At 42.8% G+C, this 27,087-nt stretch overlaps 1 protein-coding gene across 1 annotated transcript in view; it reads right to left on the bottom strand.

Annotated features, from left to right (window-relative positions):
* Positions 1-2,440: 2,440 nt before the first annotated feature.
* Positions 2,441-27,087, bottom strand: part of DMRT1 (doublesex and mab-3 related transcription factor 1) — a 56,052-nt gene continuing 31,405 nt past the window's right edge. The window contains exons 4-5 of the mRNA XM_030467499.1: positions 25,733-25,895; positions 2,441-2,580 (exon numbers count right to left, since the gene is read on the bottom strand). Coding sequence (XP_030323359.1) covers positions 2,441-2,580; positions 25,733-25,895 — 303 coding nt within the window. The remainder of the gene's footprint in view (positions 2,581-25,732; positions 25,896-27,087) is intronic.

Here is a 27,087-nt window from a genome sequence, read left to right as displayed (position 1 = left end):
GTCGTGCTGGGTCGTGTGGCAAGACATCGCGCTGGAGGGGGGCGAAACTTCACGGCAGACTTCGAGGAAAATGCGAATGCCGCACAGGGTCACGCAACCATCAATCAAAACTGTGCAGCGAGCTGCGAGGAACACACTTTTTGACACGAGTACCATTAATAAAGGTCACTGGTTTCCAATCAGCTAGAGAGATAGGAAAGAGGGTAACTTGCAATGCTCTGGAAAATAAATAAGCAAAACAATTAAAAAATAATATTTTTTTTAAAAAGCCCCTGAGAATTCTCCCGGGCTCCCTGCACACATCGCCAGCCCTGGAAGTATCTCCAGAGGGTGAAAGGCTCGAAGTCCAGCGGCAGGCAAGTAAACAGCCCCACGGGGCACTCGACCCATCCCGTTGCTTTCCCGGAGCGGGTGAGGCCCAACTTTAAGACGGGGAAGCACCCCACATCTGCTCGCTCCTGGCTGCGCGGGGCATACGCTCCTGATGATCTTCCTCCCCTTTCACCATAAGATCCCTCTACGGTGAATTCTAATTTTTCCACAAAACGTGGCACTCAGAGCAGGTGATTTAATTCCGTCTTCTGAAGGATGCTGTTTGTCCTCTTCACAGCTTACCTCCCTCTCTCCGTCCACGAAACAGCCCTATACTGATATAAAGCAGCAATGGGACGTGCCTCACTTTTTTCTGTCCTGCTCCCCCCCCACGGGACCGGCAGCGGGAAATAACCTGCCTTGTTTCCCCCACGGGATGTTCTGCCGAGCAGAATCGGGCTCAGGCCGCCAGCGGTAGCTGCTTGGATGCCTCAGCCGTCGTGGGCCTGTCTCGAGAGGACAGGAACCCCCGTGCCGCCTCCCCCAGGGCACTGAGATGCTGTCCTCTCTCCGCTCCTGCGCTGCCAGAGTGTACCGAGCAGGGGAACAGACCCTTTTTTCTCGTACTTTGCACCAAACCAAGCCCCACCCGCAGAATCTCCCGGGGAGACTGTCAGACAGATTGCCAAGGTGGGTGAGAGTATGTGATACCCATACGGCAGGAGAAAAGGCCCCCGCAGTGACAGGAGGTGTCGAAAGAGGAGCAGGGAAACGTCCCCTGTGGATTAAGAAACCGTATTTTATTGCTGCCCGGGGTCTGCCGGGGAAGGAGTACAAGAGCACACCCCCCCCTTACACCCTAGCAGCCTTCCCCGTACCCCCACCCCCACCACCCTTGTGAGCCGAGCTTCTGGCACGGCAGCAGCGGCAGAAGGGCACGGAGCAGCGGGAAAAGGCTGACAAGTGTGATAAAATGATCTTCCTTAACTAAACTCGTAAAGCACTGGGCAATAAAACTCAATCTTCTGTAAAATCCAATTAAGTCATTATCTGACTGATTGTATCTTTAATTGAAAACAGAAGTGACAGTAAATTTCTGTGATATATCAGGATCAATCGATACCACTATATGATTCAGCCTCAAGAAGTGATTTATAATGTCAAACCTATATAGGTAACTCCACATTATTCTCTCTAAAACCACTGGTGGATGAAATTAAGAGTAAGTGCATTTAATAAAAAACAAGATGGTCAGGTTATTGATTACAACAGATGGGGGTGAAATCAAATAGATGTTTTCAAAGCACAGAGCGAAGAAAATACAAGTAATTTCTTTTTTTCTGTTTTAATACAGCTCAGCAAATATACACACAAGAAAATTCAGTCATCAATAACATTTTTATTTCAGGTACAGCCGCAACTACAGAGAACAATGAATTTTTCTAGACTAGTTTCATTTCAGGTCGGCTTCTGTAACACAAGGGAAGAACACCATGAGCCCTTTTTCAACAGAATAACAAACATGTAAATTCGTAGTAACTTTTTAGAGACTTAACTCGCTTGCAGTTTAGATTGCAATCTAAGGCAAGGCACTCAACTGTAATATGCAAAATATGTTAATTTGGCGAAATGAGAAGAAAACGCCCAGAGTTGAGCAGCAGCACTAGCCTATAAGGAACCATTAGAAACACATAATGGGATGATACTTCCCAGAGATGGCTTATCAGCCCTCTCACCCCCACCCTCCACCCCTCCTGTCCCGCGTGGAGAAAGGCAGGCGCAGGACACTTGCTCATCTCGGTTCCCGCTCCCTGGAACTCTGCTCCCACCTCAGCGACGCTTCACACACCTCCACCTTCCCCCCGATGGCAGCCTCCGCCCCACAGGTCTGCGACGGACAAACAGTCCCAGCTTCGAGGGAGGTTGCAGCCGGCCCGGAGAGCGGCTGGCAGCGCCCCGGGGCTGCCCCCTACCCGCGCCGGTCACGGGGAAGCCGGCATCCCGCCCCGCACCTGGAAAGAAGAAACCAAACTTGTCCCCCCACCCCCCCTCGCAACCCCTAAGCAGAACAAGCAAAACATGAACGCTGCTGCACGCTCTGCCCCGGGCGAGCACCGCCGAGACGAGCCTACTCGCCGCCCTCCAGGACGGGGCTCACCGCGAAGGCGCCGGGCTCCGGGGGGGGCTCGCACTCCAGCTCCCCCTTGGTGCTCTCGTTGCTGGACAGGCACCCCAGGCCGGAGTCTTGGCTGCTGGGTGGCGAAAACACTGCGAATTGGGGAAGAGAAAAAAGAACAGAGCGCCTTAGACAATCCTCCAGCACACACAGAGGCTTTCCGACCAGAGGGGTCCCAGGCGGGTTTCCTCTCCCCGGGAAGAGGGTTTGTACCATCCTGCCCGGTGTGGTGCCGCTCTCCCTCCTCGGGCCAAGGTGAACGCAGAGGGAATAACGATGAAGGAAAACAACTTCAGGTCTGGGGGCTGCCACACTTCCACACACGTGAAACTAACCTGCCTGTGGGCCTAAGGCCCTGGCTCACGCAGCCAGAGGTTAAGGACAAGTATTAGAGAATTTAAAACTAATACAGTGCTAGGAACGGTTGCAACATTTCAACAGATACAAAAACCAAGCAAGAGGTTCTCTGACCTTCCTAACCTTAGATGAGTTGAGAACCACTCTGAACACTCCCTTCCTGCCTACCGTGAATACAATTAAGGGGAAGCTGCAGTGGTAATTTCTCTCCTCATTAACTTCCTGATTGGTTTCAGGCTCAGGATTCCGGCGGGCGGCAGTTTGTCACCAATTCCAAATGGCCAATCGTTAATACTAATGTTTGTGTAACTAACTGCCAGCATCTGCCACGGCTTCTTGTACAACAATAATAGTGAAAGGGTAACATTAGAGCTTCCCCTGTTAATTCAGATTCTGTTCATCAATAGGAAAATCTATGATGTAATTAGCAAAATGCATCAGTAGTTGAGGCAGTCGGAGGGAACTAAATCACAGCAGGAGCTCCATGGGCCCCTGACACTTTAATCATCAATACTTATTATGTTCTGGGGATTTTACTGTTTAGTGGAGAGTATTACCAGGCTGTGATCTTTTAAAAAAGAATATTGTTTACAACCTGAGCTTGGTTTTCAGAAGCCATGATGAATCTAGTACAACCGTGCAAGAACAAGGAACACAGGAGTTGAGGCTTAATTTGTCCCCCCGCCAGCATCACTGTGCCGAAGCGAGCAGCTCCTCCATGCTCGAGCTCAGGATGCCTGGAGACTCCAGGGAGTTCTAGCACGTCTGAAGTTCAATGAAAAAGGTCAGGCCAGACTTCAATGGCCAGGCAAATCCAGTGGGATTCAAGGAGTGCAAGCAGCAGCCACTTGGGTTTACCCCATCACTGAGAAAATGAGAAACACTGTCTTGAAAAAACACCTGCATCCCATTTAGGTAGTAACATGTTTCTGCAGTGATTGCCCTTTGCAGTTCAAATTCCTGATTTGTCTTTATTTTAAATACAACACTGATTACCAAGGAATGGGAAAGACATTATGGAGTTGAGTTCTCCTGCATTATTTTCACCTGCTTTTCATGTGACTAAATTACAGCAATTTCCACTACCTTCAGCAAGTTTTGTCCATTTTTGACATTGAAGAATCTTGCTCCTTGATTTCATGCAAGTCTCTAATGCATGCAAGCAACAAGTAATGTTCTAACATCACCCTGCAAAAGCAGTGTGGTTTCAACAGGGCTGGCTTGTTCAAGGGCTGAGCTCTCTTAACTCTGAAGCCTATTCTATTCTGATTTAGCGAAACCCAACGTTTTAAGATTGACGACATGCTGAGCGTGTCTGTATTTCCAGGGTCCAGGACGGGCGTGTGAAGGAAGCAACTGCAGTTGAAGTGGGATAATTTTTTTGTTTGCTCCTGAGTAGCCAAATGGGAAATAAGCCTATGTATTTCAAAGGATTTGCTTACATTTTTTGTGTGCATGTGTCTGGAGTGGTGGAAAGGCCCATTTTTAAATACCGAGATCCTTAAATCTCTATGACAAACTCACAGAAAGGTTTTTCCTAAATTGAAAGAATCCAACAGAAAAACCACCCAAAAAGCTACAGCATGGCTGTTAAAGCCCTATGACAACAAATCTGCCGCTTTGTTTTTAGGATCTATTTTTTCAGCAATTCTACATTAATTTAGTACAAACCCTGGGTAATGACACAGAGGACAGCTTGTTTAGTAGACAGAAACCCTTAAGTATTCCTTAGCACCTCAAGCAGTTTCTCCTAATCCTTCTGGACCAGTAGAGCTCCACCAAACTTCCAACATTTCTCACAAACCATCAAACATCCCAATCAAACTTCAAATAGAAAGTGTCCTCACATAAGAAACAGTTCTAGTCACCAACCGCTTGATCTCACAGATCACCTTAGGGTCTGAAGCACTGATCTAACCTAACTAACATGGGTTGCTTTTCCACTGACATCCAAACTGATCACAGTTTTGACAGTAAGACAAGTTGGGCTGTACATGCTAGGATCTGAATGTGCACAGAGGTATGTAACTAGAGCCACGCGAAGTTTAGATGGAATCTGGCACTACCAAGACATTATCTCTATCAGATCAGGATGCTACTCTTGTATCCAAGTCTGCACTGCTCACTCAGACAGACTTCGACTTCAAGCAAGGCACAGGGGGAAGGTGCAAGGGCAGTAATAAGAGCCAATATACTTGGATTAGGACATGCAGTTGTAAAAAGGCAGCAAAAAAGGAATAGAGCAATTCCATTCCAGTGTTTTTAATCAGACAGCAATAAAATGTAGAAGTTCCAAGTTCAAAGAAACAAAAATCATGTTCTTCTTACTTTATGTCTATGAGTTTCATTTGTTTGAGTCTTGCAGCTGATCCTCCCACTGTAGTTACAGAGCCCTTATCTGTGTAAATAACAGTACCAGAATAGGGACTGTGGCAGTTTTTAAAGACTATTCCGTTATCTAATTATATTTCACCCTTGGGAAGCACCAAATACTTGTGAACAATATGGATCTGAAAAGTTTTTGGCTAATATCACACAGGAATAGAAGTGAGGAAGTATTCCAACCGTAAACACAAAACCTTACATCTTCTGACACTGGAAATAGCATTGACTTTTAACATGAGTGATCCCTGGAATTCAATGGACTGAAAAGAATAATACATTTTCAGTGAAGCACAAAAGCAGAAGGATACTCATGCTTGAGAAGTAAATACTTTTCTGACTTTACATTTAAAAAAAACTATTAAACTATCAGTAAGGAGCAATCTTTAAGGATTTAAAAATGAGAAGTTGTAATGTGGATACATTGAAAATAGCAAAAATTGCCTCTTGATTCAGCAAGCCCCTGGCTTCAGATCTTATTTTACTCTGTTAAAATGTATCAGACTTGAACCCACAAAAGCTTGGCTCCCCGGTTCTGTTTACACTGTTTAAAATGTATCAAACTCATTTCCGCCATCCAAAACTCATCAACAGACCCCCCACCTCCTTTGTCAGGATTGTAAAGACAAAATGCTTATAAGCTGCCAGACTTATTAGTAATGCAAATTGGTAGGAAATACAAGAATTCCAGGAAACCTGAACACAAGGGAAAGACCCGCTTTTACCAGCTTGCAACCTCTGGCAAGAAGAAACTTTTTACTATGTATAGTTTACTATGTAAAAAGTCAGAGGACAGAGGGGCAAAATGACAGAAGAAGCAAGGAGAGAGGGAGAGAAGAAACGAGGAGAGAGGAAGAGGAGAAGCAGCAGAGAGCAGCATGGACAGCAGCACCCCCACCGGTGGCCGATGGAGACTTTCTTGGGAGAGTGAATAAGACCTTTAATCGTTCTTTCTTAATAGCCCTTTCTCCAGGGTGATTAATTGCTTTAAAAAACCTGTTTTCCCTGTTTCCCTCCCACTATGAACTCCTTCCTAAGACTCCTTTCAAAAGTGGTGTAATTTTTTCCCTGAAATAAACCATAGTAATTCGTTCGAACCATAAACCTGGTTACTTTGCAGTCTGTAGTGTGTGCATGCACAGTGGCTAATATCGGACTGTGACAGGGGTACAATCAATTTTTAAAAACTCTTTCACCTTCTTTTTCAGGGAAAAGGGAAGTAAGACTCAGCATGCCAGTCCCACCTGCTGTCAAGGCCTGGGCACTCCTCCCCAGCACACCCACACATGCAGGATGAAGTGGAGTGGAACCAGACCTTTGCTGGCAGCTCGAGGGCACTGGAGCATCAGTGAAGCATGCCTGGGTTTCTGCTGTGAGGGTGGAGAGGAACAGCTTTTTATGGTACCTTCTCCTCTATAGCCAAAGCATTTTCCCTTTGCAAATACCACTTGGAAATGGATGCTGTTCAAGCAAGCAGTGACTTCCACTCCAGGCTCCACAGATTCTGTATGAAGCATCTTGAAAAACTGTAATGCCTGGGAAACTTGTGGCAGTCAAACCAAGAAGCAAGCCATGCTACCTGCACAAAGGGTGCAATTAGAGACCATGGTGGTGTCACTCTCCCCAGGTACCATCTGAAGGACTGGCACCAACTCGTCCTTTTGGTGCTGCCACTGGATGTAGTGGGGTGTCCAGCAATGCTCTGGAAGAAGCTTGGTTTAGTGGCCTAGAAATACCGTAGGCATTTCACTTTTAAAACACTGCCCAGTTTCTGCCCAAGGTAATGGTACCCTGCCACTCCACTGCTCAGATGGGGGGGCTAATTCTGTCACCCACTGTCAGCAAACAGTCTACTGAGCACACAAACAGCAGCCACCTTACAAAGCATAAGGCAAAAAAACCCACAGAGCACTGAAAAAAAAAAAAAAAAAAGTAGCTGCTGACCAAAAAAAAGAAAAAAAAAAGAGAAACCCATGATTTTCCTATTGTGGAGAAAGCACTAGGTGCCAACAAGAGTGCCAAGGTGTGTTCTGACCTTGATGTGTATTTTGATAAGATGTGAAAGATGAAATCTCAATGTAAACACATGCAAAAAGTCCAATCTAAGTTCTCCTAAGCAATTAAGCAATTTTGATTCAGCTGCCTCTCAGCCTTGGAGTGCTTAACTCTAAGTTGCCAAACGTTCAGCTCTTATAAGCACAGAGTTAATTAACAAAAAATCAAAAAGAAAAAATAATTCCACTAAATCTCCCATGTGATTAGTTCCCATGTGAACGCACTGTTTGAAAAGATGGAGGACTACTTACTCATACTAGAGTGGAAAAAACAGTGCCAGTAGCAGGCTGGCAGTTCTTCACAAACCAGCCATGCAATCAGCCACATACTCTGGTGTTCTGCCTATGCAGATCTAAGTCATCAGCAGTCACAAGCCTGTGGCTCAGTGGTTCCTGTACAAAGCCACACAGAAGCTGCAAAGATTCGAGGAAATTAAGAGACAAATTTTCATCATCTGTGTTTTCAAGATTTCCTTTGAACACGAAAGATTCAAATTTTCTAAAGATGCAGTAACTCATGTTTCTGAAGGATGGTCACACTCAGTGAATCCTCAAGATCTTTTAGTTCTTTTGCTTCTACTCTGTGCAAACTAACCTAAAAAACCTCATATTGCTGTCTCCTTCTTCACATCTCCTGCTCAGGATTAAATAATTCCTGCTGATGGAGAATTCCTGCCAAGATTTGCAAGTGCATAAATGTGCTAAAAATACTCTGCATTGATTATCATTATCCTCCCATCCCTCAGGCCTCATCACAGCCCTGGACCATGTAACAGCTACCATGTGGACAAATTTTGGAAGCCCACCTGAAGCCAGGGGTTTCTGCTCAACACAATATAGCTTCTTAGCAGGCTTCTCAGAAGCATGTTATTATACACAGCAGAGAGTAAGACATCAGTGTAACAGGAAGGCTGATACCAAACCATAACAAGGGGCTAATTTAAACTCAGCCATTGATCTGCCTTAAACTCCATATATTACAAACACCAGCTGACCTGTCTTTGAAATTTTTGGTTTGATCAATATGTTCTGGTCTGCTCTGTGATGACCATAATGTAGACCACTGCACAAAAAAACCAGACATAGTGCTCCTTTTCTGCTTTTCATGTTATTAACACAGGGGCAGCCAGTCCTCTTCTAGAAAGATATGTTAATGGATATTTCCCTGCTGACAAGAAGTTTCACAAGCAATGCGCTGACCTGCTGACACAAAACTAGAAACAAGGCAAAGAATCTGGAATAGAAAACATGTCCCATCTGTGCCTCTTAACACAGCTATACTATTTCACAGTAAAGCCCTTTCCTCCTTCTCAAACATCTACCCTTCTCACTAACAGTTAATGCAATTAGGATTATCTTGGATGCCCACAGTAGGGTACATTCATTGTGTATTTTTAAATAGCATTAAGCCTTGGCATTGGAAACTTGGGATAAAAGGTAAAGATCTGAATGGAGGTCTTTATTCAGAAAGCTTTATCACAGATAATCTCATTCTTTTCCAGTTCATGCTTGTACTCCTAGCATCTGAGAGGGCTGGGCTATAACTGATGTAATAAGAAACCAGAAGATGAAGAAAATACACTCTTGTTGAACTCTGACACCACTGGTTGTAAACTGTCTTACAATAATATGTGAAACAATCAAACCAGGCTTTCCACTTCTCACCCACCAAGATAGGGACAATGCAAAGACAACATTCAGGAAGGATATTTTTTTTCTGAGAATCCAAAACCTGGATTAAAACCATGCCCTACATGTTTGGCAGACACCATCCAAGGCAGAGAAGTACTGATGGACCAACATTCTGCTAATTACCACATTCTGCAGCTAACTTGATGTCACCGCTGCAGGCTAGGAAAGGCAGAGGGTGAAAAGTCTCAGAAAAACTTCAGGAGGTACAGGTGTGCTGAGATGAGTGCCCTTGCTTATAATAACTGGAAGGCAGTGCATAAAGTTTAGCTGGTTCAAGATTGTGTTTGGGTTGTCAGAAGAGCATAGTTATTTATCTCCTGTGCAAGGTATTCACCAGAAATTCTTACTCTCCCTGGTCCAGCACTCAGCAAGGTACAAACCAGTACAACTCTGCAGAAAGCTCTCCAGTCTATATTCCCGTGCCAGGAACCCTGATAGCTAGTTCTATCCATAAGAGGACATGATTTTAAAGGTTTCAAAAAAACATTTCCTGTTTTGGAAGACATGAAGTGAAACAGTCTCCAGGAGTGGGACATCACAGTGTAAAGCAGACATTTCCCATTGCTGGATAACAAGGTAAAACATATTCTTATGTAGAGGGGGGGTTTGGGTCATCTCTAAGTGTACACATTGCGCATGACTACACAAGAAGCATGACGACCTCAGCACCACAAAAGAACTTAGACAAGGTAATAGACAGGAGGTATTTTTAACCTGGTAGTAACACTACAAAGAAAAGGCATTACGACAAAATGTCAAAGGCCTCCCTCTTTTCCTTCCATACCATTCTCCAGTCACTTACATTAAACCCTGCACTGCCCTGTGCACAGACATATTTGCTCAGAAACACTGGGAATTACACCGAAGAATTAATTCTGAACATGCAGACTCTTTCATTTTGCCAGTGCTGAGAAGATGCCTCTCCTTCAGGCTATGATGACTCTCTGTTATGACTACCAGTAGACCTAAGTCTGGAGATCCCTGCTTTCCTCAGACATTCATAGTGACATTCATGCCATGACAGGGCAGACCCAACAGTTTTCACAGCTGTGCCCCAAACTATATGCCAACAAACCAACAATGCTTTCGAATGAAAAACAAAAACAAATCCAAACCATTTCAAGATTCAAGATTAGAGAGCAGCCATGGAAACATATGAGGAGGCATTGATTTCCAAGAAAGGCACATAAAAAAGTGGCTGTGAAGGATGGGACTATTTGGAGATCTGCCACCCGCTGAGGAGCAGCAGGGAATCTCAGAGGAACAAAGTGATTTGCTTTGTCACATAACAAGGCTGTGACAAAGCTGGGACCTTTCATCTCTTTACTCCTGGAGGTCAGATTCTACTCCTCCATTCCACATACAACATCAGAGGCTGATTCTGCAGGGAAAAAAAGATGTCCTTGGTGTGTTGTACTCAGAAAACTGGCAAAAGACAGAGGCAGCTCAGTGAAAAAAAAGACTTCAAATCAACTTTTTGGACCCCTTGTCTTACTCCTACAGTAATTAAAAACTGTTTTAACATCATGATTAAAACACACGTGTATCAATAATCTCTCATGGAAAGTATCTGATTACCTTGCCAGATGCTGGTGCACATGACCAAATATTTATTCTGGGCACTTTATCCTGCCAGGACTGGTTTTGCACAAAACTGCTGTACTACAGGGCCAGAAGGCTTCAGACACTCTAGGGTGTCCCCACTGCCGAGTGCAGCAGCAAGGCATGGGTCTCAGCACTTCACATGCTTCCCCTGTTTCGTCACCTTTGGGTGACCAAAGATCCATGAAAAGAACCATCTTTTTTGAAAAACAAGTCTGGTTTGGTTTTGTTTGTTGGTTTGTTTTGGTTTTTCTTTTTCTTTTTTAATGTAACAAAACTCCCAAACCAGAATAATTGGTCATCGCCCATACAGGGATGGAACCCACAACCTTGGCTACAACCCACAACCTGGGAAATAGTAAGGAATAGATTCCTCCATTGCCTTCTGCCCCTCTCAGAATCCAAAACCGCTCCTCTCTAGTCCCTCCTGTTCAAGTGGTGACAGGTGGCAAGGCAGAAACAACAACAGAACTGCCTACAACTCCAGATCTAGGGGTAGGAATCGTAGAATAGTTTTGAGTTGGAAGGCACCTTTAAATCTCATCTAGTTGTACCTCCTGTAATTCTCAGGGACGCCTTCAACTCTATGAGGTTACTCAGAGCTCTGTCTCACCTGAGCCTGCATGTCTCCCTGGAGTACCTACAGCCTCTTTGGGAAAGCTGTTCTAGACTTTCACTGCCCTCATTATAAAAAAATTTCTTCCTTGTATCTAGTCTGAAACTACCCTCTTTTAGTTTTAAAGCATGACCCCTTCTGTTGCAACAGGCCCCTCTAAAAAGTCTGTCCCCATCTTTCTTGTAAGCTTTTTATAAGAAATATTGCAAGGCTCTCTTTTCCGGGCTGGACAAAGGGACTCACCATCCATGAGAGCCTATTGAGGAAAGAAGGCACGTATCCAGCTAAATTCTGCACTTATTCCACTGTGAGTTTTGTGAAAATTGTGATTTCAGCAAAAAAAGTCACCGGGTTGGATTTTTTCCAATGAGAAGTTTTTATCAGAACAATTTCCAACCACCTCTGAAAAAAGAGAACACAGTATCCTCTCTCTGCACCCTACAGTCTGCTCAGGCATCACTTGGGCACCTCACACTAATTTTATGGAGACTGCTTTTTACAGAGACATCTCCTTTGGGGTCTGCCTCTTCTCCACTGACAACACAGGCTTTCCCACACATTACCTAACCCACTAATTATGGCATACGGGGGTGACTGACATGGGCATCCCCAGCTGGTGTTAACCAGTGTTAATGTAGTCACACACACTTAACAGAGCCATTGTACAGCAGCAGATGAGAAGGAAGGGACATGAGGACATGCCTGCTGCTCCTTCTTGGGATGCCTGCTGACACTGCAAGGTGCAGACAGACAGATGAGAGGGCTGCTCCTACTTTTGAGGAAAGACCTCACATGCTAATCTGCAGTGCAACACAGGAGACCCCTACTCCTCATCTGCTTCAGGGCATTATTCAAACATAGTTGCCTTTATTTTGCTTGGTATATGTATTTAAACCTGTCTAAACAAGAAGTTCCTTGCAAATAACTACCTCTAGAAGCTTCAGTTGTTCTGCCTAGAAAATGCACCGCCGTTTACAATAGCTGCAGCAAGAAAATGCTTTGTTTTTCTTTTATTTAAAAGCAATGGTAAATTTAAAGGAAAGAGTGTGCTCAAGGTTCAGGATAATGTTATCAAGCAGCAGAATACATGGCGAGACAAAAAAAAGGCACAAGGTTTCTCCCTTGTAGGAAAGAAATTTGAATCCTAAAAAAGCTTCAATAGTAACATATAACTTTTTGGTATTCCACACAGAAATCCAAACACAACACTCTTTTGGCTGAATGACTGCTCTCTGTCAGAAAGGCTGTTAATCCTCACTACCATATCAGGAAAAAAAAAAAAAAAAGGAATCATAGTTTATGCAAAACCAGGACTAGCCACATAAATGTAAATGCGAATTCTGGTCACCCCTCTTCCTGCAAGTGAAGCCCGAAGTCTCTCACTGACTTCATCATGAGCAAGACTGCACTCACTAAGAGCTGTGCTCAAAACTGAACAAGTTGGAAGAAAGAAGCAGCCTTAAAGCTCACAATTTAAATGAATCTGCAGTTTAAATAGTTCAGAAGGCTTTAAAGTGACTTAATACTACCGTGGCATTACAATTTTTAATATTAACAATAATGTGGAAGCAAGTCAAGCAGAGTTGCAGTAAAATGGTTCAATAAGTATTGATGAAATACCCAGTACAAGGTGGCTATATGCATGAATAGAGTAAAAATGCTGATACTTATTTTAAAGTGAGATTTATGCCCTCTAAAGTTTAGGAACCTCACAGTAATAAGTCACAATACTTGAGAAAACAGGGACAAAAACCAAACACAAAACATTTTTGAGGTAGTCAAATAAGTTAAATGAAGCTTCACACAACATTAGGCTGAAGACAGACCCAGTGTGTTATATTTATTTCCACAAAAACAGCAGCAGCATTAAATGCAGACTGTGAAACACAGGATGCTGGTCCTGCTCAGAGGTGAAGGGCCAGCCTCTGGCTGACTGTGTGCCAGGAGCTGGAGGGCACAGGCTTTGCCTAATGATGCTGCTGCTGCTGCTGCCAGGGGCACTTCCCCAGGCTCAGGAGGTCCTGGTGACTTCTACAGCTGTGGTAACACAGACCTGGTGGGATATTCAACCCACCAGTGTCCAGGACTTTCCTCAGGATCCTAACAGAAGCAGCCCCCCTGAGATCACAGCTAACAGCTTACATCTTGGGGGCCAACAGGGTCTATAAAGCTTGGTCATTTTAGTTTCCTACGAGAATACCAGGTGCCTTCAGTGGCTTTGTGCCACCTTTCCTTACTAAGGTCAATGGAATGGGCACAACTGTAACTGACCAATTTCAACATGTGCTTCCCCTGCTCTTGCTTGTTACCTTCCTGATGCCAGGAAGATAAAACTTAAATCTAAAACTAAAATAAACAAATAAATTGGAAGACAATAAAAATTTTACTATAGTAATCTGTTACAGAGGAAATTTTAAGACAGGTTCCTCTGGTCCAGTGGCCCACTCCAAGGGGAGGCAGGGAGGAGAGAAGGGAAGCAAAAAGTGAAGCTCATCCTCTGCTGATCATACAGCCCTGCTGCAACCCACCATAGACATGAGAAGGTGAAGAGGGCAGAGAGCAGTGGCTGCAGGAGATTTCGCCAAGCAGAACAACTCAGTCCCTGGCCCTGTTCAGGGTTAAGAAAGGTTTCTATCCTTCCTCAGAGGATGGGACAGGTGGGCAGGCATCTCTTTCACTCTCCACACATGTAGCTGGCCAACACAGCAGCTGAATGCAGCAAGAAAAGCAGATTAAGTGACCCAAGCAGTACAGTTAGAGGCACAGGGGTCAGCTCCACAACTGAGGCGAGGTAATTTCTTTAAAACTATGGGCTAACCCACATTCCTCTCTCCACAGCCGTAACTGTTTATGCAGTTAGATTCCTTTGGGTTAGTCCCTGCAGAAATATCCATGTAACAGCAATACAGCAGACCCCTCTCCACCAGTCAGTGTTGTTTCACTCTGAGGCAGACTCTGTTGGCTCAAGCCCATATGCAGCACTGATGCCTTGGAAAAAAGCTGAGACTCAATCAACAAAAGTAAAAGTTCTGTAAATACTTGTGACTCAGGGAAGTGCAGAAGCAAGAGCTGTTTGACACAGTTGGTAGCAACAGCTTTATGGACTAGTTCATATTTATTAGAGAGAGGAGACAGTGAAAACTGAGATGAATGACAATTTGTTTTAGAGTATTTAGGAGGTTTTACACTGCATTTAAGGATACACAGCTAGCTCAAATCTGTCTCAGACTGAAATTTATCAAAATGTGTTTTATACAGCTAAAAACTAATACAAAAATCTGCTAAAAGAAATGTAGTGTAAACAGTTATTTCAGAGTGAGAAAATAAAACACTCATTGCGGTGTCTGCAACTGCTCTGAGCTAGAATTTGAAAGGGAAAATGATTTATAGATTAACAAGAAAGCAAGCTCATTGATTTTTCTTTTTCTTTCCTGTCCAGAAACGAAACAAAACCAGTGACAAACTGGACTAAAACCACCCTTTTACTTTCAGCAGTCTAAGACATGATTAGTGCCATGCGTGGGGTAAATAAACAGCATATAGGGTCTGATTCAGACCTTATACAAATCTTCTACCAGTGAAGCTTAACTGACTTAATAGATACTGTGAGATAAACATCAGGCACAGACCTTTAAAACTTGCATTGCCAATTACAAAAAGACAGCAAATAGATGAAAAAATGTTAAATCCCTATCTTTAAGAAGAAACAAATTCACAATTTTTTTGTTTAACTCCTAACTGCTCCACAGGGAGGCCAATATATATGGTTAACTCGGCTTCCATTCTTCCTCGAACAGGTGTTGCAATGAAACAAAAATGAAGGGTCAGTTCTGAAGACACTTTAAAACTAACCTCCAGATCTTATCAGATTGTTAAGAGAAGTGTATTTCAAAAATAAACATCCCTCCCCAGCAAGTGCCTTTCAAACATTTTTGAAGCGAGATGTAACACATCCGATTTGAGCACAGATGCTTCCAGCTGTTCTCATGTCTCGTTTCAGACCCCTTTGCAGCAGAGGAGCCGCTGGTGTGTTCCTGGTGTGATGCTGCCGTGTTTGTGCCACCACGCCGACCGAAGATGCTCTGCAACCCACAGCTAAGCTACGGCTGGGCAGGGGTGGTGCAGCGGGAGCCTGCTGGCACCCACCCTGATAGAAACCACCCAAGACTCAGCAGTTCTCCTCCTTAAAAACACGGACAGCACTAAAATGTTAATGGAAACACTGTCACCTTTGTAATGACAGAGGGGAGAGCCAGAGTCCTATTCTGCTTATGTACCAAGAGCACAAGTATGCATTTGTACATGAATTTACTTACACGTGTAGAAGCAGTGAAGGGAGGCAAATGCTTTGACAGCATGCAAAACAAGTTCACCAGCACAGCAAGACAAGTCTGGCATTTTTTCCATTTTTCAAGCGAAAAAACACTTTGCCTAAATAGCTCTCTATATGTTCTCGGTAGGACAGACTAACAAAATGTCACTTACAAGCAGAAAGCAGCTGTGGCACTTGCATGTCTCCTGCATTTCAACAGGTTAGGGAGAAAGGAAATATAATTTATTATAGGCTGTTTAGCTCTGCAACAATTGCATTTCAAAACCCTAAGGAGAACAATGTAATTGAACGTACATGCCTTCTTCCCTGCAGAAACCACAAATAGCCTCAGGCAAGAGCTAATACAGATGTTGTACAAGGCATTAAAAGAGAGCTGGATGCTGTAGCTAGCAATTATCCCAGTATTTAACCAAATCTATCGCTCATCAGTAAAGCGTTTAGTGCAGCAGTCGGAGCGAGACAGGCTGACAAGGAGCACAGCTACTTAACTGTCCCCTCCAGCGATTACACTTTCTCAGGCTGAGAGTCATGTCAAATTAAACAACTACACATTGACTTTTCACTTCTATAAACATTAAGGTATGATTGACAACTCCTGGGTGCTGTAAGACAGTCATTATAATCAGCCAACACACTGTGAGCTTATCTGTGATGTGTTTTTATTCCCCTCTTCTCAGCAACTTCCTCGTGTACTATTTTTACAGTGCTCTTAGATATTTTTGCTCTGATCCTTGCAACATCATTGTAACAAAATGCCACCCCATCACGAGATAGATCTTTGTATATGTGTGGGAAAGCAACAAAAATTAAGCAGCTTCATTTGGCATACAAGATTACTTTTTTCCTTACTTGTCCCAGAACTTACGTGTTTAACTTAAGTTTGGAGATGCATGGACAGCAACAACTGGATGCTGGCACTGCATTAAATACTGTTATTGTGGCACCCTTCTGCAGTACTTTTTCCCAGTTCCTGCCCCAACTCCTGGAATTCTCTTCCAGTCTATCTATGGCAGACACTGCAATAGGAACAAGTCATCTGCAAGAACAGGAAATTCAGTAACACACTTTATCACTGTGTTCTGATTATGTATTCTTGAAAGACCTTAAGCTTCCTAATGCCATTACAGCATCCCTGTGTCAAGGCACCACTTACACTCTGCATCTGAAGACTGCAGCTTAGTAAAGTAACTAGAAACAGAACAGGTACCTCAGGCAGTCAAGGTTGTGAAGAAGATATGCAACATTCTGTCATCTGAAACCATTACACCATGACAGCTTTACTCTCCACCCCTCTAATTCAAGTCACAGAACTAACATAAAAGATAACTAAACTTCCCTCTCTGAAAATAACAGGAGAAAGTTTAAAAAAAAATTGTAAATAATTCTTAACACTTCTACTCTTTTATCCCCCCATCAGCTTAAGAAGCCTCACTGGATCCTTCAAAACCTCTGGTAAACAAGCAGGTGAGATAAAATACTTTATTATTAAGCTTATTATAAACACAAACAAGTCTTCAATGCTACTGGCATGCCTGGAAGCCTCTGTATTTACCCGGCTAGTGGATCTGAAGCTTTACTTTGATACTGCCTGCAGCAGATTGAAAGGTAAACTACACAGAGTTTTTGTTTTTTTTTTTTAAACATAATACATCAGCTAAACAAAATCACTAACAATAAATGCGTTTGCAGAAACTGGAATGTGTTTGAGGAAACTGTTCTATGGTAGAAAAGTATGGTTTCATTGTGGTGTTACCACTCAGAGCAAAAACAACTGCAGGGCTGTAAAAAGCTGAGGAGGACAAAATATAGCTATCTCTTCTGTCTGGTAGTACCAGCTGCAGTCCCACTCCTTTTTCCACTTACTTGCAATACCTGAGCCTCAGGTATTACATATACAGAATCTACAATGAAATGTAACAGCACTTCAAACATCCAATCTCCCCTTCTGGTTGAAAAGCCAGGCAATAATAAAACTGCAACTTCAGTCAAGAGTCTAGAACATGCCAGCTCCAGCTGAAAGCAGTCGCAGCACTGAAGACAATGAAATATAACTTAATTTCCAGGTTGTGCAGGACAGTGCTGAAATAACAGTGTAGGAAGCACTTAAAACTTCGCTGGTCTACCTCCAATCTTTTCTTTCATTCTTTTAATCAGTTAACTGCCACCAAATACTTAGTTTTCACTGCAGCAATTAAGTGTCTGTAGGCCAACAAACACAACCTGCTTTCCACTTCCTACAGTTATTGCTGTTTAACTCTAGGGATGCTTCTCAGACTGTGAGATCCCCAAGACAGCAGATTTATCTTCAAAGACTCAGCCTCAATTTACTCATACACAACATGTCCTGACTACATTTTGTACTGACATCCTGCTTATGTCAATGGACAAATGCACCTACTATTTTGTCTTATTCTCCATGACCTGATGTCCACACGGCAGCTGAAGGGACAAAAACAAGTGGGGAAAACATGCCACTAGCACACAGATTTACAAGTAACTTTTGTCATTTCTGTATTTTAAGGTTGCTGGGTAAATTTGCCCCAAATCTTCTGCTCAAAGTGGCATCTCCCAAGCTCTGGGAGTCATTTGGCACCATCTCTACACCTCAGAAGCAAACTCCTCCATCCAAGGTGCTCCCACAGCACTCTGCTTGGCTGCCTGTGGGATATACCTGCATGTTCTCCAAAAGGCAGCACACTACCTGCACTCACTTCACAGATTCCCTGGCTTTGCTACTGAGAAATTCAATGCTAGCATCTGCTATCAATCCTACCAAAAAAAAGAATGAACCTAAACCAAAAATTCCTTAGGAAAATTCCCAATCTGTATTTCTAGCCTGGAATCATAAAACTCCAATAATCAAAGACCTGTAGTCTGAACAGTGTTTTCTGAAAATAAAAAGATTACTTTGCTGAAAAGTTAATGCTAAAACAAAGCACTTCAACAGAATACTGAAGTACTATTAAAAAATAACATAAAAATAGGACAGAGTCCCATCAGAGAGATCTGTATCTGGCCATACAGTGTTTGTATACAGAATGTATGCATGGCATGAATGTATCCATATATCCATGTATAGATATCTCTCTATCGATACAGGCACCCACACACAAGTACAGGTATGTGTAGATTATATATTTTATATATATAAAGCTAATTTTCAGTTCTCAGAAAACAAAAGCTATCCCCATATAACAGCCAAATTCCTACATAACTCAATTTCGACATCTCATCTGGTGTGAACTGCACTCATTCCTAGTGTAAACCCCAGCGCGCTCTGCAATGATATACTGTAATGTCACATCGCAATCTGGATTTACTATAAAGGGCTGCTGACGAGTTTCAGAGCAGTAAACATTGCTGCGAGGTGTATTTCACACTGAGCTGGTTTTTATGAAGAACACTTCACCGCCCAGCCACGGCACCCAGATGATGAATGGTGAAAGATGCATGACAAGCTTCATCATTGTTTGTAAATCTTAACTGTTCCTGCTCACTAACTCTGCAGGCAATTTTCAAAGACAGCGGCCAACAGAAGGACAGCACAGCTTTTCTGAAGGTTATTCAACTTGTACTTGGCCTAAGCTATGCCTGTGAAGAGCACTGGAAATAAACTCATCCGTTACACTGAAGCATAGAATTAAAAATATCTGACATGCAGGCACACTAATGGTTGTTAAATTAAGAAAGCCCATTAAGTAGTCTTGGTATCCAATCTCTGCACTGCAGGGTTACATACATCATGGTCAGGCAACACATCCTGGTGGTATTTTCACATGCAATATAAATATGTATATTTACAAAACAGGCAGAATGAATGATGGGCTGTCTGCTCACACACCACAATTCCCCTGTATCCTATGCTGTTACAGCACTTGACTGTCCCCCAGCTTCTTTGCACACTGTTTGTAGGAAAGCTGCTTCTCTTCTGCCAGAAGTTTATCCATATGACAGGGTACAATGTACAGAGGAACAAGACCACTCACAGCACACAGGCAAGACAGTGGGGAGTAATATTTCCCTCCTTTGTTTCACCTGAGATCATTCTGGTGTGGGAGCAGCACTATGGACTGCCACAACCTCTTGCAAAGAGTCACAGTTCAGCTCATCGCCTCCCTGCTAGAGATCAAGCCAGCCTACACTGCTCTATACTACACAGCTTTAGAAATACTGCCTTTTTCTTTCAGTTTCTCTTTTCTTTACTTTTAACATCAGTAGCACTTTTGATGGTGTTTCTTCCAATCTGCTAGTGGGAATGCTATTATAAGATGAGAAGCCTGCAGAAGCATTAGCTCTTCTTTGAGACTCTCACTAGAGCTGCAAAGCTGGTGTGAACTGCAAGCCACTCCAGGCAGACTCTCATACACAAAATATGCAGAACGTGGAGTGAGTTTTCTCTTCCCTTAACCAGTCAAGCAATGGGGATGAAGCTGCACATTAAAGCAAAGCAAAATACTACTGTCTTAGTTGTACAGTCTGTTACAATTATAAATCGTGCCTGGATAAGCACACTGTTACAACCACTGACCCAGAGCTGTCCCACATGCTCTGCAGAGTGCCATGAAGGTTGCATCACTTGCCACAGCACCTGCTCTCTGCTGGATCCTCAGGAAGGACCAGCAGGAATGAAGGGAACACATCAAAACTTATCCTTTCAGACCGGAGTTGATGGGACACTGAGAACTTCTTTTCATAAAGAAAACTAAGAAAGGTAGAGCTTTTGGCAGTAGGCTTAGATTTACTGTTTTGAATCTACTCCTGTGTAGCCCATTGTATTGCTGCTATAATTTTCCTCAGAATACAAGGACTTTCTCTGAAGTCCTGTCTTACCAAAGCAATGCCTGCAAGCCTAGAACACAGGTCTGAATTTTAAAAACACTGCACCCTCTTACCCACACAAAATCATAGAATCGACTGGGTTGGAAGGGACCTCAGAGATCATCAAGTCCAACCCTTGTTACAGTCTTAAAAACATGACATGATAAAAACTTTTCTTTCACTGCTCAACAACTGTGTGGCCTGACCTCTTTCAAGGTGGATGTGGTTTTGCTGGTGTGGGTCAATGGGATCCCACCAGCATCTCCTCAGGCTTCAGGATGCCCCATCCCCTCTTGCTAGGATGCTGATAAGGGAAAGCATCCGCAGGTAGTTTTCATGAGAGCTTACCACTCCTCCTAGAGGAAGCTTCAGCCGTATTCAAAAAATACCTGCTTTTCTACACAAACAGGCTTGGGGGAAAACCAGCAAAAATACATCTTGCTCAGATCCTGCTACAGGACTGGCAGCTTCCCCTAGAGCAAACAGCAAGGGCTCATCAGCTGCCATAGCACGTATCAGCACAACTCATGAATCACAATCATAATTCTGAAATTGCCCAATGACAAGTTGCTTTGCTGCATGTATTATTTAACTTCTGTGTGCTTTTGAGTCAACATACACAAAGGTTGCATTTAGAGAGTATTAACCTCTTTATCAGGAATGAACTGAAGCAAAATGGGATATAAGTAAATGCTTACATTAATTTCTTTTCTGAGATTATGGAGTATGAGTAAGAATTATGGAGTATGAGTAAGAATGTAAAAATCAGAATTAGAGACCTGCTTAGCTTAAAAGATAGAACAATCCCCAGAAGTAACAGTTGTCTAGTCAGAATTCAACTTCCTAACGAAAATGAAAATGGCATGCTAAAAGGGCATCTGCCTGAACAGGTCTGTAAAATTTTGAAATGCTCATGCACAACCAGCAGTGTAAAACCTAGGCCTGGAGAAACAGTTTAAAATCTGTTTGCCATCCCTGTAATGAGTGCCTAAGGTAAACTGCATACAGCACAGCCATGGGGAACAGTAAGTAGCAATAAGAATGGACAAAAACCAATAAACAGTTGTGTAGATTACGTGACCAAACTTAACTAGTGTTCCAAGTTCTCCAGGTTTTTATGATTATCCCTCCCTTTCTTCTTTTGACTGATTTCAAAGTTTACTTGTCTAAGTTTTATGTCAGATGGATAGTAGAAAATACCACTTGGAGTTTCAGCAGACACTGCTTAACCCTTCTTCACTAAAGACAATATTTATGAATAGATCACTTTTTAATCAGTAGATGCAAGACACTGTCTCACACACACACACAACACACAAACTAATTATTGCTCTACGGTATCACTTCTAGGAGCAACTTTACATGCACCCCACATATTTGCTACTGAAACCTCTCAGCATTCAAGAGGCATTTCTGCTGGTGCTCTACCGAAGAGGTGCACAGAAAAGGAGTAGAAGCAGCACCTCTCAGGCTTGACAGCACCTGGATGCCAAGAAAGATGCAAAAGCTGCTCTTCAGCTTATACTGATGGACGCAAATTTGGGCTATTTTCTGCTTTGTACCCCACTTCTCTAAGTGATTTATTAGCATAGCTCTGCCAGTAAGTACATGCAGTCAGCTGGATGCAAATAAAGAGCAGACTGATGCCTGATTTTTTTGCACTCTTCAGAGTATTTTCATAGCCATATCAAAACAGCCTGCTTTGTCAAGGTTGCTGTTTGTTTAACTTGAATACTTGTAAAAAGCAGTTCAGGTTCAAAGACCTTTTGCATACTAAGACCCTTTGGCTCTCTGATCCTAGAGCGAGTGCCACCTGTAGCTCTGGAGTGCTACTGCAGCAGAAATCAATGGGAATAAAGCACTGGGCCATTCTAAATCCTCCAAAAGAAAGACGTGTTTTAAATTATGCTTTGCATATATCAGGACTGGCAACAACCTCTCACACATCTTTCCTTTTCACTGCTCTTGTAGAAAAAAACAAGAGGAAACCTCATTGAAAGTACAGAGTACAAAATCCCTTTCCTACCTAGAAATTATCAAATAAAATTTACAACCTGGTGATCTGGGAGAGCCCTCTCAAAATATCCCCTTGGTAATTTGTCACTGGTTTATCTTCTTTTCCTCCCAATTTTCTTCCATGTTCAGCTAGAAAGGCAGCAGCTGTGGGTAAGCTGAAAGCCAAACCATTTTACTTAGAACCACTTCAAATTCCAAGGAGGTTGACTGATGGTGTTTCGCCATTCAGAAAATGTCAGCCCATTACTACATGCAACGTGCTGTAACACAGCATAACCTCATGCACAAATGTCAGAAGCTTCCTTAAAACTTTGTATGATTCATAAAAATAAAGAAAGTGTAAATTGTTGGTCTGCTAGCTCACCTCTCCTCTCTTTCAATATAACTGGTCTAAGCAGACAGTTAACTTAGCAGAATAAAATTAATAAAACAGTCTGACTGATATAATAACTCAGATAATATACGAATTGTCAAAACCTCTATAAAGCTGAAGTCACAACTGAAGTGTGAGTAATAGACTGCATGTGTTGTAAGACCATCTCAGATTTGTGCTTAGGAATTAAATAACCATTTTTGATAAAAATACTAATCTCTGATGTTTTGAAAGTTTGCCTGCAAAATGAGTTTTTTATTTTGACCTGTTGCTCTTTTATATACACCACTACCTTCCTATGGTTTAGCAATACATAAATCTTCACACAGATCTTAAAAAATTAGTTATGGGCTTGCTGCAGGAGTTATTATGTGAAGTTTTACAGTCTTCATTATATAGCAAGTAAGATTAGATAATCCTAATGTTTCTGGATTTAAAATCTGTGAACATCTGTACTGAGAAAAAAAATCCCGCATCTTTGAGAATGGTTACCACTTCAACTGCAGAAAAGGAAGGAGCAAAATAAAATTTGCTTATTTAAAACATGGACTAGCATTGTCCTTAGCAAGTAGCAACCACTAACCCTGCAGAGACAGGCCACCAGGCTTCATAAAAAACAGTCTGGTATTCTACAGAAAGTTCAGCCCAGCCATCAATGGAGAAGACACCTAAGAATGTGTCTTTTGTACGAGACAGCACTTGCAGCATGGGCAGTCAGTAGTCTGGAGGAATGGACCACCATCTTTGATTCTCAGGATTCACCAGTCACAACCTGCTGGATGACTCAGCACTCACAAAGATGAAAGTAAAGAAGAAAGAGCTTCAAACCTTTTGAGGACTCTGAAAAGCACCAGAAGAAAAAAAGTCACAGGAGTGTAAATCATCAGCTAACATCCTGAAAATACTATCTGATCTCTAGATGGAAAAAGTAAAAGCACTAATATCCTCCAAGAACATGCATGATGAAAAAGAAGATGTTTCTAAGAAGCCCATTAAATGGTTATGGTCCTCCTCATATGTTCAAGCTTCTTACAAAAATATTGGTGCCACGTTCAACCACTAGCTCCCTGCTATGGAAAAACACTTCTTCAGAGTCTGGAAAATGCTGTTTGATCTCAGTAAATTACATCTCACTGCTTGTCGGTTTCTTGATTGATGGTGTAACTTAGGGAACAATATCTGTGTGTGGAATACTGTTTGGAGAAGCAGTCAGGGATTATTGAAAATACAGTATTTATGCAGTTTAAAAATCAGTGGCACATTATACACAACTTTTTTCTAAAGTGATGAAAAATTACTGAAGTGCATTTGGGAACAAAGGGTATAAGGTCTTTTGTCTATTTGTAAGAACACTTGATTGGTTAGACTTCTTAGTAAGTTAGTAGTGATGGATGCAAGAAAAAGCGTCAACCACAGTTGAGCATAAAGCCAGCTGCTTCTCTGGCCAACGGGCAGAAAGGAAGACGTCACTGTTCAGTGGTGGTCAGAGAAGAGGGGAGAAAACAAAACTGAGAAGAACAGAAGGAAGATGAACCAAGGATCACTGTTTTCTCCAATCTAAAACTACTGAAGAAGTAGGAAAAGTGTACGGCTTCATCAAAACATGTTGTTTCTTCACCTATCACGTCATGGATAGGTACAAGACTGTCAGAAAACAGCCACTCTGAAAAAGCAGCCACCTCCTCAGCATAAGTAATAACGGAGTTACTGAATTCAAGGGCTTAGTTCCAATTTACACCATCCACATGTATGACAGTACACACATCACCTTCCAAAACTTCATCTGAGTCCTTAAGGTCCTGTCATAACACAAACACTGTTTTTCACAACACAAATTCAACAGACAGCCAGACACTGGCTCCAGAAAGGCCATGACCAAGAACAGTTATGGAACCTATGCAACATGCATCACATCTACAGAGAAGATTAATTTCAAAGTGAAAGCACATCAGAGAAATGAATGAGGATGGATGCTGTTGCCACTGATGTGAATGTGCAAAAAAAAACCCCGAACAGCCCTCACACAGAAATCTGGAGGATATAAAGTAAACAAAAATAAATACTTCCCACAGACCATACAGAATTAAACTGCTAAATTCAATGATAGGTATAGAGAGGCAGAAAGTGTGAAAAGCTTATGGAAGGGCTAGCTCCATTCAGAGTGGACGTCTGCTGATGGTAACTGAAAAAATGGTTCAGAGGCCATCAGCAGTTCAGGACACCTTTGAAGGACACCTTGACATTTCGGACATACTAAATAGGAACACTTTACTTTTTCTCTGTTTTCAATTCCTATTTCTCTAGCACCAGCTACTGTCTTGTTCCAGTGACAGGGAAGCAGCTCAATGGAGTTGGTCTACTCCAGCAGGGAAATGTTAATGGTTGTGTGTGCACTCTACCAGCTACCAGAGCAAGGAAACAATAGAACAGAGAGAAATTTTGTGAAAACCACAGGGTAAGTTCACTAATACTTGCCTGGAAATTACTGAAGATTACAGTAATCCTTAAGACAGACAAGAAGCAGTGGATATGAAAAGAAAAATTTATCTGTAGTAGTTTTAAATTAAGTAACATGGTTTGTTAAGTTTGCAAACAAGCAAGCAAACAAGGAAGCAAGTCCACAAATAGCTTGACAATATGGAATGGTTCTCACATGTGATTCAAAAAGAAGCGGACAGAGAAGGGTCATTGAGGGATCTGTAGAAAAATCATGGACAACATTTCTGAGAAGAAAATTAATTATTTGGCTGGGGCAAAGGTAATTCTTTGTTCCTCTGAGGGAGCCAGGTGGTAAGCACCAAAGCACCTCAAGTGCAACTTAAGAGACATACACAAGAGCAGAAAGATGTAACTGACTGTGCTCCTGAACCACAAAGCTTCTGAAGAACAAGCTTGCACTACCTTACTTATGATGCCCACCTGCCTTCCTACCAGCAGCAGCCCACACCTGCTGGGTGCCTGCCCCAAGGCAAGTCCCAAACACCTGGGTGGGTGCACTTACCTCTCACTTTTGACTCCGAGTAGGAGGGGATGTCCTCAGAGGTCACAATTTGGGGGAGGCATGTGGGAGCACCAACCCCCTGTCCCAGGTAGGAGGCGGGTGGGTAGTAGGAGCACATGCGGTACTGGGAGCTGACTGCGTGGCGGCTCTCCATGCCCTTAACCTGTTGGAGAGAGAAGAGCAACAGCAGCCTGTGAAATCTGAGCCTTGGAACCACGGCTAGGGGAGGGTGGTGGTGGTGTGTAGGATGGGAAGTAAAATCCTGACATGCTGGCCTTGGTTTTTTTTTTTTCTATTGGTTGTCTCCTGGCATGCCCACACCAGTCAGCTACAAGTGATGGGACGTGACACAGTAGCAGCAGCAGCTGCTGGTTTATCTTATTTCAGGTGAAGCTGAGTCTGGCACACAGGCATGTACCCTTCGCTGCAAGGAGCTTCCTAGCAAGTCCCCTGCTTACAGCACAGAAAATATCAAAGAAACTTTCCAGAGACCTTCAACTGCACATACCCATCCAGTACCAGAGATGAAGTGTCCATCCACTTCCTACACATCATCTGAGACTAACCTACCTCAGACTGATAGTAAGTGCTCTGCCAGGGACCTACAAGGTGGCTAGCGTGACACAACACACAGACACACAGATACACACACAGACACATGGCTTTTCTTACAACTCACTGAAGTGGAAAAGTATTTTCCTGATTTACCCAAAGAAACTGAATTGTGGACAGACTATGTGGGAAGCCTGTAGAGGAGCCACAGCTGGACATGAGCCAGCAGGTCTGCAGTATCTTCATCACGTTCACCAGAAAACCCCTTCTACCACCTGCAGCTAAATTGGCAGCACTCAGTTTATCCTCCTCCAATGCCTTGAAATCACCCAAACCAATGTACTCAGAGAGGTGACAAATGCTTTTCAGAATTTTTGTTTAATAAACGAACTACCATCTACTATTATTTGTTCCAAAGCCATATCAGGTAAGTGCTCAACAAACTGCAGCCAGATACTTCACAAGGTCAGGATTTTCAGTAGAAAAGGTAACACTACCTGGTGTTCCTAAGTCTGCTGGGCAGTGAAGGACTCCAAGCTGGCAAGCTTCCAGAAGCTTTCCAGAGAAAAAGTATCACCATTTTGTGCCAGGTACAAAGTTAGCAGGGCCAAGACTAACCCCATGTTCATCTGTGCCATGAGATACTCTTTTAGTCAGTAAGAGTTATTATATTGTAAATTAAAGCAATACTTAAAATGTTATTTTTGTACCATCTGCACCCTCTGCATGCAGAAACAGTTCCAACATACACTGAAGTTTTATTCATGAAAACCAGTAAATTCCTCTTAAAAATAATGAATTGT

This window comes from Calypte anna, chromosome Z (assembly GCF_003957555.1).
Source record: "Calypte anna isolate BGI_N300 chromosome Z, bCalAnn1_v1.p, whole genome shotgun sequence".
In the NCBI taxonomy this organism is placed as follows: domain Eukaryota; kingdom Metazoa; phylum Chordata; class Aves; order Apodiformes; family Trochilidae; genus Calypte; species Calypte anna.
Note: the sequence above shows the minus strand (reverse complement) of the source record. Positions and strands in the feature narration are given on the sequence as shown.